General features: G+C 35.1%; 1 protein-coding gene across 7 annotated transcripts in view; it reads left to right on the top strand.

The window, feature by feature from the left end:
• CFAP299 (cilia and flagella associated protein 299) overlaps positions 1-13,758 on the top strand; it is a 562,838-nt gene that overhangs the window by 219,637 nt on the left and 329,443 nt on the right. For 4 of the 7 annotated variants that reach the window (XM_001492815.4, XM_070262328.1, XM_070262326.1 and 1 more), the window contains exon 3: positions 10,617-10,707. In XM_001492815.4, coding sequence (XP_001492865.1) covers positions 10,617-10,707 — 91 coding nt within the window. The remainder of the gene's footprint in view (positions 1-10,616; positions 10,708-13,758) is intronic. The other 3 variants (XM_070262327.1, XM_070262329.1, XM_023637859.2) reach the window with 1 other exon arrangement.

The following is a 13,758-nucleotide window of genomic DNA, read 5'->3' as shown; positions in this document are numbered from 1 at the left end:
CTTCCATATAATATAAGAGATTCAGGGTAGGTACACTTTTTACATGGTTGCTGGCTTCCCCAAAGTGCAAAAGTGGGAGCTTTCAGGCATTTTTAATGTCATTCCTGCCATATTATATAGGTCAAAGAGAAGAGAAGTAGATTCCTCCTCTTAGTGAAAGCAAAGCTCACATTATAAAACATGTGAGATGGGAGTTATTGTTTCAACTATCTTTATAAACACAAACTGTGACATTTAGAAATACTAAAGTAATCCTGGTAAATGATTGTCAGTTTTTGAGGTGATTTTTTTTTTTTTGGAACTAGACAATTTAATAATAAAATTTATTTGGGAAAAAGCAAATAAGCAAGAATATCCACAAAAACCCTAAAAAAGAATACCAATGAGAGGGGCTAGCTTTACCAGATATCAAAACATGTAACTTCTGGAGGCCGGCCTGGTGGCACAGCTGTTAAATTCCCTTGTTCTGCTTCCGTGGCCCAGGGTTCACCAGTTTGGATTACAGGTGTGGACCTGCACATTGCTTGTCATTGCCATGCTGTGGCAGGCATCCCACATATAAAGTAGAGGAAGATGGGCACGGATTTTGGCTCAGGGCCAGTCTTCCTCAGCAAAAAGAGGAGGATTGGTGGCAGATGTTAGCTCAGAGCTAATCTTCCTCAAATAAATAAAATAAAATAAAAAACATATAAAAAACACATGCAATTTCTGTAATCAATATAGTGAAGTACTAATGCATGAACAGACAAAGCAGTGGAACAGAATAAAAAACACAGAAGTAGACTCAAGTGCATATGGAAATTCATCATATGATAAAGACATAAACTCAAATCAGTGGAAAAAATAAAGATAGAGTTTTAAATAATTGGTGTTGGGATAACTGAAGAGCTAATTGGAAAAAGTTAAAAGTGGATCAATTTATCACACAGTGCATCAGGGTAAATTTCAAGGAATGAGAAATATAAGTGTTAAAACAAATAAAAAAGAAACCAAGTTCTAGAAGAAAGCATGGATGATTTCCTCTATAATTTGTAAGTAATTCAAAATCCATAGTCAATAAGTGAAAGATTTATAACATTGAAAAATCATCGTAATAACCTAAAAGTGAAGCATTTTCTTGGTAAAATGCACCATAAGCAAAGTAGAATGACAAGTGAAAAACTTGGGAAATTCTTTGCAACTTCCATCACAGACAAGAGCTAAAATTCTTCATGTTTAAAGAATAAAATAGACAAGAGGCCAACAATGCTATAGAAAAATGAAGCATCAGCATACAGTTCACAGAAAAAGAAGTTCAAATCGTCTCTAAACACATGAAAGTATGTTCACTTTTTCTTATAATAAGATAAATACAAAAAGTATACTGAGATACAGCTTCTCACCTATCAGATCAGCAAAAATCTAACAGCTTTACAACATACTGTGTTAATGAGGCTATGCAGAAACTGACACTCCCGTTAATGGTAGGGAAGACTGCAAAATGCCCTAATCCCATTGCAGGGGATTTTGATAATATTTAACAAAATAAAATATTCATGTACTCTTTGACCAGCAATTCTACTGCTAGAAATTTATCTTAAAAATATACTGGCAAAAGTATGAAATGACCTATGCACAAAGCTATACACTGAAGCAATATTTATCATAGCAAATAACAGGACACAACCCAAATGACCATCAGTAGCTAAGTGGCTAAACCATGACATATTTATACAATGGAGTACTGTGCAACTAAAAGAGTAGTGAAAATGCCTGTTAGTACTGTGCTATAATTCCCTGAATATAATGCTAAGTGAAAAAGTAGGGTTGCCATAAATGTTTACAGGGTGCTACTGTTTATGTAAATAAATACATAGCTAGCTAGATATGCTTGTATTAAAAATAACAATTGCAAAAGCAACGTGAGGCTAATCCTTCTTTTTAAAATGGTGGCCTATGTAGAAGGGAGGGAATAGAATAGGGCAGAGGGAACTGAGTGAGATACAAGCTAGACTTTTCTAAATCTCTAAATTATGGATTTGATTTTAGAATTCTATGAATCTTTTATATAATTATAATGCACAATTTAAAATATCTTAAAAATTTAAATAAAATCAACAAATAAACCTAATTGTGTACCTAGGTGGTATCACGGCTATAAAGAAAGGACATTTTCCAAGTGAAGTGACTTTAAAACACAGTATTCTGGCCATTTATCCCTTGTGGGGTATACCCTGAAGGAGAAAAGATCTGCAAAATGTCTTAAAGTGTTTTCAATAAGCATATTATTAATGATGATATTGGCAATTTTATTTTGATACTATATTTGTGATCAAGCAAATGAGTTATTATGTTTGTGTTTTTGAACCTCAGGAATTTTGGTTTAGATGAAAGGAGATTGTGGCTGTCATGAGACTGCATCTCATATAGGGAGTATAATTAGCTGAGGGCCCCATCAGATGGTCTTTGAAACCTATTGTGCTTTTGCACCAAGGCTACACCTCCCATGGGCTGCTTTCCCCCAGTGACTGCATGTGGCAGGGATATCAAAGTGGACTCATATCTGGGAGCCATAACTCTTTATTGGCTGACTTTGGTCCAAGGACATAGATATGGCTTTGCTGAACCTTCCTTAGCTCACACAGCAGTCTAGGATACTTCCATCCAACTCTCTCTGTCTCTCATTTTAATGTTGTCCCATCCTTTCTAAACTTTCTTTATCACTAGAGGTCAGACTTGCCTCCTGGTACTGCAAGTTTTATTAAAGGTGTAACACAGGGGTTTATACAGAGGACATCAAACAGTAAGACTTCCTAACAGTATTCTTTAGGTATCTTTCTCCCCACAGTCCCACACCGATATCCTCTTGTTTCTTACGGTCCCTCCCCTCATCCTATCCTCTTATGCTCTGAGCACTCAAGTACCTGCCATTTCTGATGTGTGACAATCCCTACCACCTTGTAGAGTTGTTGAGAAATGTAGTATGGGCTTCTGCTTTGACTGCTTTTCTCTAGTGAGGAGTTGCTCCCTGGAATTCCATTGTATCAAGTTCTCCACCTCCTTATATAGAATCTTTCAAATATCATTAGCTAGAGACACACACATAGAGACTAGGTGTATATAGCGTAAAGATATTGAGCCTGAACACCTTCACATTTCCAAATGCTTATTTGCTCAGCATTCTATGAAGCAATGAGGGTGGTGCCCACAGATAGAGAGGAGTCTGCTGTCAGGCATGTCAAACAAGAGGTTACTTTCCTTGCTTTCTATTTTCTCATTGGCTTTCACTGTAAGTTTAAACAGAAGATTAGGAAGTATATTTCAAATCAGATAAAAGATTTAGCTGCCTCGCAGAAGAGAGTAAAAGTAAAGTTGTATTTTAATTCACTTTCAGAATAAAGTCAAACACATTCAGAGACTAAGAACATTTATTTCCTCCCTTAGCAACGTTTTTTCCCCCTTAAAGTATGAGAACATCTTAACCTACCATATTTAAAAATTAACTAGAACTTGCCAGATGTACCAAAATACGAGGAGTTCAGAGACACTTTCTCACACAGAGGCCAACCCATTTTGTCCCTTCAAAGAAAAGCGTGTTTTCATCCAGGGGGAGTAGAGTTTGACTGATGTAAGATACCACAGATTTCAGGACTCCCACTTGGGTTTTCCTGAGAATAGAAATGAAAAGAAACAGCTGTCCAGTGTGCATGTTAGCACTTCTCGTCTTTCTTCTGCGTCCTCCTGACAGTTGAAGTTTTTTCCCAGAGATGCTGATAGCTTTACTGTGCATTGGATAATTTAAAAACTCTTTCACATAGAAAAGGGTGGGGAAAGTGGTGCCATTTATCTTCTCAACGGAAATTTGATTCTCATTCCTTCTCACCAGTAAATGAATCTCATTTCTCAAGTAATCTTCTCCTTTTCTGAAAGTTATTAGAATATAAATTGATGACCTCCTGGAAATTCCATGGAAATCATTATGTAGGATAAAAATTCCTAAATCATAAATCTCACTAAATGTAATCGTGACTGACCTGACTCAAAAGGAACATTATTTCAATTAAATAAAAAAAGAAAAGAAAGAAAAGCCACTGAGAATAGCTATGAGAAAAGACAGGAGACTCAGAAACCTCGCACTGGATTTAGTTCTACTATTTTTTCCCTCTTAGATCTTTAAAAAATAATCCCTCAGATATTAAAGGTGGATTCTCCTATTGAATTGGCACTCAAAGGAAAGGACTTGAAATTGTTCTCTGATTGCTCTTTTTTCCATCTGTACAATTTCTGGTATTCATGTAGCTTTCCGAGGACATACAATTCAGACAAAACGGTAGGTACATACAGAACATAAAAGTAATCAGAGAAGTGCAAATTAAAAGTACAATGAGATACTAGGGTAAACACAGTGAGTTGCTTAAGAGACGAGAGCTCTCACCAGAAACAGATCTTGCAGATATCCTGACCTCTAACTTCCAGCCTCCAGAACTGTGAGAAAATAAATTTCGGTTGTTTAAGCCCACGGTCTGTGGTGCTTTGTTCTGGCGGCCTGAGCTGACTATACAGAGTAAATATACAATAATACATTGGGAGAAGGAATGTGAAGATTTGCCAGTGTTAGAGATATTTATAAAACACTTTGTTTGAGGAAAATGAGGATTTTTTTCCCTCCTAATTTATGTAACAAACAAAGCAAAAGATATTGTGTTGTCCTGGAGAAAATGTACACGATCGTTTCTCTCTGACAAAACAACAAGTGCCCTACATCAAAGCATAATAATAATAATATATCTCCCCTATGTAAAACTCAAATGAATTGTCTAAAAATTCACATATTGTGATAAATAAAATCATATTTTTTTATCAATTTTGCAAGCAATTTTCCATTTTGGCCTCTAAAAAAGCAAATTTATATTATTTGAGACCATACAAATATACACAAATAGTTTTGTCAGTAAACTTATCCATGGAAAGTAAAGCTATTTCTGAAAACTACTTTTTCATAGATAAGTGTTCTTGTTTCTTAAGAAGATAGTATTATCGAATCTTTATAATAAACTTTTACTCATCTACTATTTTTTACTTTACTCTCCACTAAATTTTTCCAAACTGAGTATAGAAAAACATCATTTCAAGTAACTGAGGTACAGAGCGGTTGAATTACATATTCCAACAAGTGCTAATGAGTTGAATTTATAAATTCTAGAAATATGAAATATAGGCTATGTCAGAGTTCACTGGCTTTAAAAGAAATCAAAGCTACCTCTGAAAAGAGCAGTTGATCAGAATTCCAGTCTAGACTGGAAGGATGATTATGGCTGATTAGCTTTCATAGAGGTCTCAAGACCAGCGGACTCTGATAACTCCAAGGGCGCCCCCAGAGGAAGGTTGTACTTCATCCCACCACTACTGCTGCTAATTTAGGTCTCTTTTCTCCAGTGAATTCTCATTGTTTTCAGGATGTGAAAATATTGTGATATAAATGTGATGTTTTGATATTTATGTGGCTTTAGGATAGTAGAATAAATCCTTTGAATCAGTAATATCTAGATTAAAAAATAAATACCAACTGATTATAATCAAGTTCATTTCTGAAGTGGAAATAAACAGATCCTCCTTGTCTTGAAGATAATTGAAAGTATTTGCAAAATACCTAGCACAGAGACTAGTACAAAGGCTGTCCAATAGATAAAGCGTATTGCTATTAAGATAGATTTATTCTTAGATTTGATTTAGTGATTATTCAGAAACTGCTTATTAGAATGCATCTTAAAAATTAATAAAATTTTGCCTATTAGGGCACTCCCAATTTTATATTTAAAATTCTCAGATGACTAATAAGTCATAAATATTTACTGAAAGACTTTACCATCTTTAAAATAAGTGAACTCTTCAGAAAAAAACTCTTGAAAATGTTTCTATTTTAAGTTATCCAAATTTTTTTCTCTTCTGTTATTTATTCTTTTTCTTCTAATGTCAATGTAGTAATGTAAATATATGTGATATGCAAACAACATAATTAAATCATAAAACCAGTAGCCTAATTGTTGAGGATTAAGAATATATTTAGAGTCATTCATGTATGATTGGATAAATACGTTTAGCTAATGATTAAACATGGTTGGTAAAAATTAACTCATCCATATAACTTTTACCCCATTTTGAAAGTGTAGTGGAGTATAAACAACAAAGATGGAGTATTTGCCTTTATAAAACTTATAACCCTAAGATTTTGTAACAGACCTACTTCACTTCTTGAGGAAGTAACTCCTTTTGTAATATTTATTTAAGCAAGGTTTCTCAGGTCACTGACTGTTAAATAAACCTAGTTAAGTAAGAGTAATGCATGTTAAAGATTTAAGAATTCCTTACCACACACTCTGCATTAACTCTCTTTTCCAATATTTCCCCTTGCTGAAAAGTTTCAGGTTCTCAGATATAGCATGGTATAATAATTGATTACTTATATAACTTTTTTTACTTTGCTGCAAATAGCTTGGGGGTTGTAGACCTTATCCTCTCTGTTCTCAATTTATGTAACAAAAATACATTTATCTTCTTCATAGAGATTATAGGAAATGATGTAAGTCTGTGTATGTAAGACTTGAATAATAGTAAAAAAGGAATAGTATGATCTTAATGTATTGTTGGTAACATAGTCACATTTCTTAGACTGATTATAAATTAATGATATTTGGTCATTGATGAGAGTATGGTCATTTTAAATCACAAGAGTTGTGGCTTCTAGGGGGCTTAGAGATTGTTTAGCCCATTATGAAACCCAGGTTCAGAAAAATGTGGTGACTTGTATTAATCAGTTGGTAAATGAATAGAAATTAAATCTTATATTTCAGTTTAATTTCCATTATTTCATGTTTCCATTTAAAAAACATAACTTTCTGACTATTTAACAAAGTAATTCATTTTACTTACATAAATAATACAGTCTTTTGGGAAATTCTTAGACTATTACAGGTAAGGTTAAAGTCTAATTTGATCACCAAGCAAATCCCACAGCATCTTTTTTCAGAAAGGTAGGAAAATTTCTTACGGTGAATGTATCTGTTTGGATTAGGTTTAGTTAAAAATAATGGAAAAAACCCAAAATGACAGTGGCTGAAACAAAATATAAATTCTTTTCAGTCTCATATTCCAGAAGTCCAGATGGTGTCAGTCAAGGCTGGGTTGGTGCTCCAAGGTGTCAGAGACCCTGTTCCTTTCTCAATAGTGGCCTCCAATTTAAGTCAAGATGGCAGTAGGAGCAATAGTTGTTCTATTGCATACCAACCTCAGGAGAAAGTATACGCTCACCCCTTTAAGTATACTTCCTAGAAATTGTACATCATTTTCACTTAGATCTCACTGTGCAAAAGTTAGTCACATGGATGTACCTAGCTGCAAGAGAGGCTCGGAAATGTAGTCTTTATTCCAAGAAGCTATATGCCCAGGTAACACTAGGGCTTCATGTTTATGGAAGAAAAGAGAACAGTGTCTGCTATAGTAAGTTTCCCGGGGCAGCAGGAATTCTACTGCTTATTACTCCCTTTTCTTGTCCGGCCCAAATATCTGCTGAAAACCTCATTGGAGGAGCACCAATTATCATAGATCTGAAGAAAAAGTTGAATAATAAGGCTATGTCATAGAAATTAAGCATAGTTACTACAACTCCAGCTGCTTTTCATTCTTGTGTCTCTCTGTCTATGATATACATTCCCATGAGGTGAAGTGGCATTGGTCAAGCTTGAGGTATATTCATTAGTTGAGGTTTGGGAGTAAGAGTTGTGAGTAAGCTGGTACCTTGATTGACTATTCTACCAAGGCATAGAACATGGGAGGGCCATTGCCCAAATAAAAATTAGGATTCTAATACCAATGAAAAGGGGAGGGATGTTGGGGAGCTAAAAACAACAAGTGTCTACAACTATCATGGAAGACCACATAATGATGTCTATTTCATTCCTTTAACTGTAAGTTTTAGAATGTTCTGTGGGTATGTGGGGGAAAGTTCTGTTTTGGAGCTAGAATTAGTGATCTTAATTTTCAAAAGCGTCTTTACTTGGTTATATTGCAGTGAACCACATTGTTTAACAAATAATCTGTACTTTTATATTTCTCTCAGAAATTGCTCTTGTTTACTGAGCTATCTACTCTCAACCTTTTTTTTGGTTATGTTATAGGAAGCCAGGGGTGCATGGGCTACTGTTTATAAATATTTGATACTCTTCCCTGAGTAGGATTATACTTTCCCATTCCATTGATTTCCGGCTTGGCCATGGTACTTGCTTGGGCCAATTAAATGTGAGTGGAAGCGACATGTGTCTCTTAGAATTAGACTCTCTAAGAGCCAGTGTGTGGTCATATTCTCTTTTCCCTCTGCACAACAACCAATAATGTTTCAGACAGAGGCTGTATCATCAGCCTCCCAGTTCTTCTCTCCCGGGTGAAAAGCTACAATCAACCTGCTATTGATGTGTAGCATTATTGAGAAATAATCCTTTGTAATTGTAAGCCACTGAGATTTGGCCATTTGTTACTAAAGCATAGCCTAACTAATCCTGACTGATGCACGTGTAAAACTAATTCTCTCTTTAAACTTCACAGAGAATTTCTAGTTTTAAAAACAGACCGTAAGCAGGAAATTAGGGAGAAACTGACCAAGTGATTAGAAGATTGTCCTATGAGCAATGGAGAAACAATGCATGTTTTTTGGGAAAGCAACTAACAAAATAAATATGATATTTTAGAGATTTAGTATCAGAGCAGTGGATAGGTATGTTGTAATATGGAAGACTCACTTTTTGGACAAAACAATGGATTGAAAATATCAAATATCTGATTCTCTCCATTGGTGCTAATTAGTGGTTTTTTAATGTATATTTCAATGTTTGAATTATTAGTTGATATTGATATTACAAGCCAAGGCACATAAAGGTAGAAATGTAAAAGCTGATAAGATATGATCAATTTAAAGGGTTATATTTCTAGATCAACAAAATAACTGATAGGTTCCATACTGTACATATCTATATTGATTTAATGAAACCTGGCAGTAATCTCTCTTTAACTCTTCACAAAAAGAAATCACCAGGTCCATTTTAAAATCTTTCCCAGATTTATCTTTTCCTATGCTTACCACCACTGCTTTAAATTAGGTCTTCATCTTCTCTTACTAAAGCTTTTTAATAGTCCCCTAGTTAATCCCTCCAGTGTTGCCCTCCTCCAGGCTTTTTTCTTACAGCTGCTGAATATTCTTTCTAAAACACAAACTTGACCATCTTATTTCCTTGCATAATGCCCTTTTTGTTCAACATCTCCTAGAAGACAAGATTTAAGTTCCTTAATGTAGCATGCAAGGGCTTCCTGGAAAGGCACTGTTGCCTGGTGGTTATAAGAATGAGTCTAGAACCAGACTGCCTTGGTTTGAATATGGCTTCTGCCCCTAGTAGCAGTGTGGACTTAACTAAATATTTACAGCAGTATGTCTATAAAAATGCTAGTTTTTTTAGTATTATATGATGTCTCCCTCACTTTCTGCACTTATTTTCTGGCTGCTTTGCAATTACCCAAAGGCACTTTGCAGTTTTGCATCTCTATTCTTTTGCTCCTTTGTTATTACTGATACCTCTCTCCCTCTTCCACCCCCTTCCCCTACACTGGCTAATGCTATCTCATCTTTTAACATTTAGTTCAATAATTGCTTTAAAGATTAAGATTAAGTGACTTTTCTGGAATAGGTAAGAGATTTCTCTTATGAACTCCTCTGATACCCATCCACATATCTATTATTACAGTTATCACATGGTGTGCCATTATAGTGTAGATGTATTTATTCACCTCTATAAGACCACAGGCAACTTGAGAGCAGGAAGTATGTCTCATTCATCTTTGTGCCTGGTACAGTTCCTGGTACATAGTAGACACATAAAAATGTTTGTTGAGTATATAGGAAATTGCCATATGAAGAGAGGATTATTATTTTGCAAATCACTCTTGAACTCATTCTTCGTTAGGTGGTTCACTGTTGCTTGATTGAGATCTTTGATTGAGATCTTAAAATTTACTTCCAAAGAAAGTTATTTCTCTCTTGAATTCTTAATGTTTCCTTTTGTCTGACAAAGATAATTCAACCTAGTTTGCTTTCTTGCCTTGATTATCCCTACTCATAAAGCTAAAATTAATGCTATACTTCAGTAACCGAATTGGCTTAGGTCTCTAGTATTTTAATTTTCTTATATTAAATAAATAAATTGTACTTAACTTATAGGCAATTTAAAATTATCGTGGGTAGTGAGGGGTATAATTATATTGAATTTTCATGGTCTGATAAAAAGAATAAAATGAGTATGTAAATGAAATTAATTGTATCTGGCATGAGTATTGATATGGATTTATATATTATTTATAGACTTGATCCCAATTATTTGTAAATAAAAACTCTATAACTGTATGAAATTAAATTGAGGAATCTGGTAGATTGTAATAATTGTGTATGGCTTATAATGATTGTGTATAATGTGTATGTGTTTTTAATGTTATAAGGAAATTGTCACTTGGAATAAAGAAGCTTAATTGTTGGCCCCAGAGTGTTTTAAATATGTTTGTTATCTAATATATTATAACCAAATACCTCCTTTTTATAGGACATTAACAAGTGCTGGTAAAGACCTGCAAGATAATTTTCTGAAGGCTCTGGCAGTGAGAGAAGACGACAATCGCAATGGAAAAGTGAGCGTGAGTACATTTCATCCAACAGCTAAAAATGTACATCCTAAAGACACAATTAGTATAATACACAGTTAGTTAATAATATAACTTCTAATATCTTCCCTGAAGAATAATTCATGAAGGATATAATATGGCTTTTTATTATTTATATATTATAGGAATATGTGTAGAAAATTTTTAAAATTCCAATTTACATCTGCAGAAGTAGCCAACTGGTAAAAAAAAAAATAGTATTCTAAACATCTATTGCAGAAAAAATGCCTATATTGAGAGACAGGTTATCATCTCCAACTCTGTCTTAGGGATAGACTGAAACTTCCCACCTCTTTTCAGCTCTACCTCCTAGTACACTTCTCCCACTCACATCATCCACTCATTCCCAAGTTTGCCCCTTGCCTACCTGATTTCATGCTACCATTGGAAGATCATCCTAGAGTCAGTCCTATAGTCCTACCTTGGGAGATGTGCTAGAAACCAGATAATAGAGAGACATGATTTTGAATCATCCAACGAGAACATGCGCTTGCTTTGTTAAAACGTGTGCTGGACCAAATGTGTAAAGTTGCTAATATTATTTGGAATAAATATTTACTTTCACCCTTTGTTAATACAATGTTAGTGATAACTGTCTTCTGTAAGTCTTAAAATGTTCCAAGTCGGGGACAAAAAAGGACAAATACTCCTGCAGAGACTGCAATAAATGACTCACAGAAAAATACTCAGAAGTAGTATGATGAAAAATTTAGAGCAAAAGAAAAATATGTGTAAGGAGATCTGTTTTACCAAAGTTTTCTCAGAAAAAAAGTTAGAAGTTTTCTTACTGTCAGGTCACTTGAAAACTTCACATGCAGACAAAATCCCCAGTGTACTTCAGAGAGGAAGAAAAAGTCATACCTTGGTTAGATAATTGTATAGAATTAACCTGACTTGAAAACAGAGAAAGTTTCTTAGAGGAAGGAGGTTGAGTGAGATTTACAAGAGGTGAGGTTGGAGGGCCTTGTAAATCACAACAGTAAAGTTTGGAATTTATCTGACCATTAATATAAAGAATAGCTAGAAATGTGAGAAGAATGGCAGAAAAATGTGGTGTCACAGGAATCCTTGATAAGGACTTTCAAGAAGGAGCAAATGATCATCAGTGATCAAACAAGATAAGGACTGAAAAAGCATCCACTGGGTGTAGCAACATGTAAATATTTAAAAAAAAATTTGACCACAACAAATTCCATCCACTGTAAGGATGGAAATCAGATCCCATAGGGCTGAAAAACTGGACCACGGTTAGAGTAACACCAACAAACACACACAGTTTTAGAGACCCCAAGCCCGTGTTTTTTACAACAATGGTATGCTTCCTCTCAAAAATGTGTTTTTTAACCTTTATGTCCTGTTGATATTTTCTTTGGCCATGAATGACAGCATCATCCACTCATTTACCAGATCAGAAGTATGTCAGTTGATAGAGACTCTTTACTCCCTCTCACCCAAGTTGAATAAGCCACTAAATTCTCCTAAATATAAGTCAAATTGCTTCACTTTTCACCATCTCAATAATCATTTACTTTGATTCAACACCCCAATTTATCTTAAATAAACTTCTATAACAGCCTCCTAAATGATATGCCTATGTGTTTTCTTTCCCACTCACACCCATTTTCCAATCACTCAACACGTATTTCTTGTGCACCTGCTTAAGCCTGAAACTGTTCTGGTCACTGAGACACTGGGGCGTTGCAGAATCCATGACCTTAGAGAGTTTATATTTTAGAGAGGGAGATAGAAAATAAATAAGCAAACTAAAAGAGGAGCTGTTAATTTCAGCTCTGGGTAGGTGCTTTGGAGAATATAAAATTAGAAAATTGGATAGAGAGTGGTTGGTTGCTTTAGTTACTGTATACAGGAAAGTCACTTTGAGGAGGTGACATCTGTTGGGACTTGAATGAAGTGAAGAAGATAGCCATGAAATTTGAAGGGAGAGATACCCTAAACAGATAAATATTTGAGAGGGAGAGATATCCCAAGAATAAGGAACAGCATATTAAAATCTCCTAAGATAACAGTGATAGTGGCATAGGGAAGAGATGGTAACAAGACCAGAATGGCTGGATTATAATTACTGAAGGAGGTTATAAAGACAGATGAGATCAGAGAGGAAGTTGGCAGCCAGACCATATAGATTTTAAGGAACTTTTATTTTATTCTTTCATTTTAATTTTTATATTTATTCTTTTATCATTGTAATAGAAAGTCAATGGATGATCTTTTTTATACTTTAGAAAGATTACTCTCACTGCTGTGCAGGGTAGGAGGTGTAGGAAGGAGGACTAGACCACAGGCAAGGAGATAAGTTAGGGAGCTCTGTAATCAACCAGTAAGAGATGAAACTCTTAAAACAGTGTGATTGTACTTGAGATGGAGGGAAGTTACTGAGTTGGGCCTATGTTTTGGAGGCAGAGCAGACAGGGCTCCCTGATGGATTGGATGTGGGATATTAAAGAGAGAGGAAATTAGGGCGACTTCTAGGTTTTTTGCTTGAACAAGTGGGTGGATGATCGTGGCACTTAACTGTGACAGGGGAACTCTTCAGGAATGCTTATTTCAGGAATCAATAATGAAACACTTCTCTTTGGGCTATATTAATTTTGTGATGCCTATTTGATGCCCTTGGGGAGAAGTTGGTTGTCCATTTACATACACTGGTTTGGAACTTAGGGGAGAAATCCTGGTTAGAGTATAAATCTGAAAGTCATTAACATCTAAATGGTGTATAAAGTCATGGACTTGCAAAACTTTACTAGGCAGAGAGTATAGGCAGAAAGAGTGAAGTCCTATGACAGATCTTTAGGACATCCAACATTTAGACATCTGGAACGTGTGGAAGAGCCAGCTAATGATACAGAGAAGTAGCAGGTAGGAGAAAAATCAAGTAGAGTGATGCCACAAACATGGGGGAAGAAAAAGTTTCAAAGGAAAGAATGCTCACCATGTCAAATGCTGCTGAGAGGTTACATAAGATGATATATTAGTTTCCCATGTCTGCCATAACAAGTTACCACA

The sequence above is a fragment of the Equus caballus genome, chromosome 3, assembly GCF_041296265.1.
Source record: "Equus caballus isolate H_3958 breed thoroughbred chromosome 3, TB-T2T, whole genome shotgun sequence".
NCBI lineage: Eukaryota > Metazoa > Chordata > Mammalia > Perissodactyla > Equidae > Equus > Equus caballus.
Note: the sequence above shows the minus strand (reverse complement) of the source record. Positions and strands in the feature narration are given on the sequence as shown.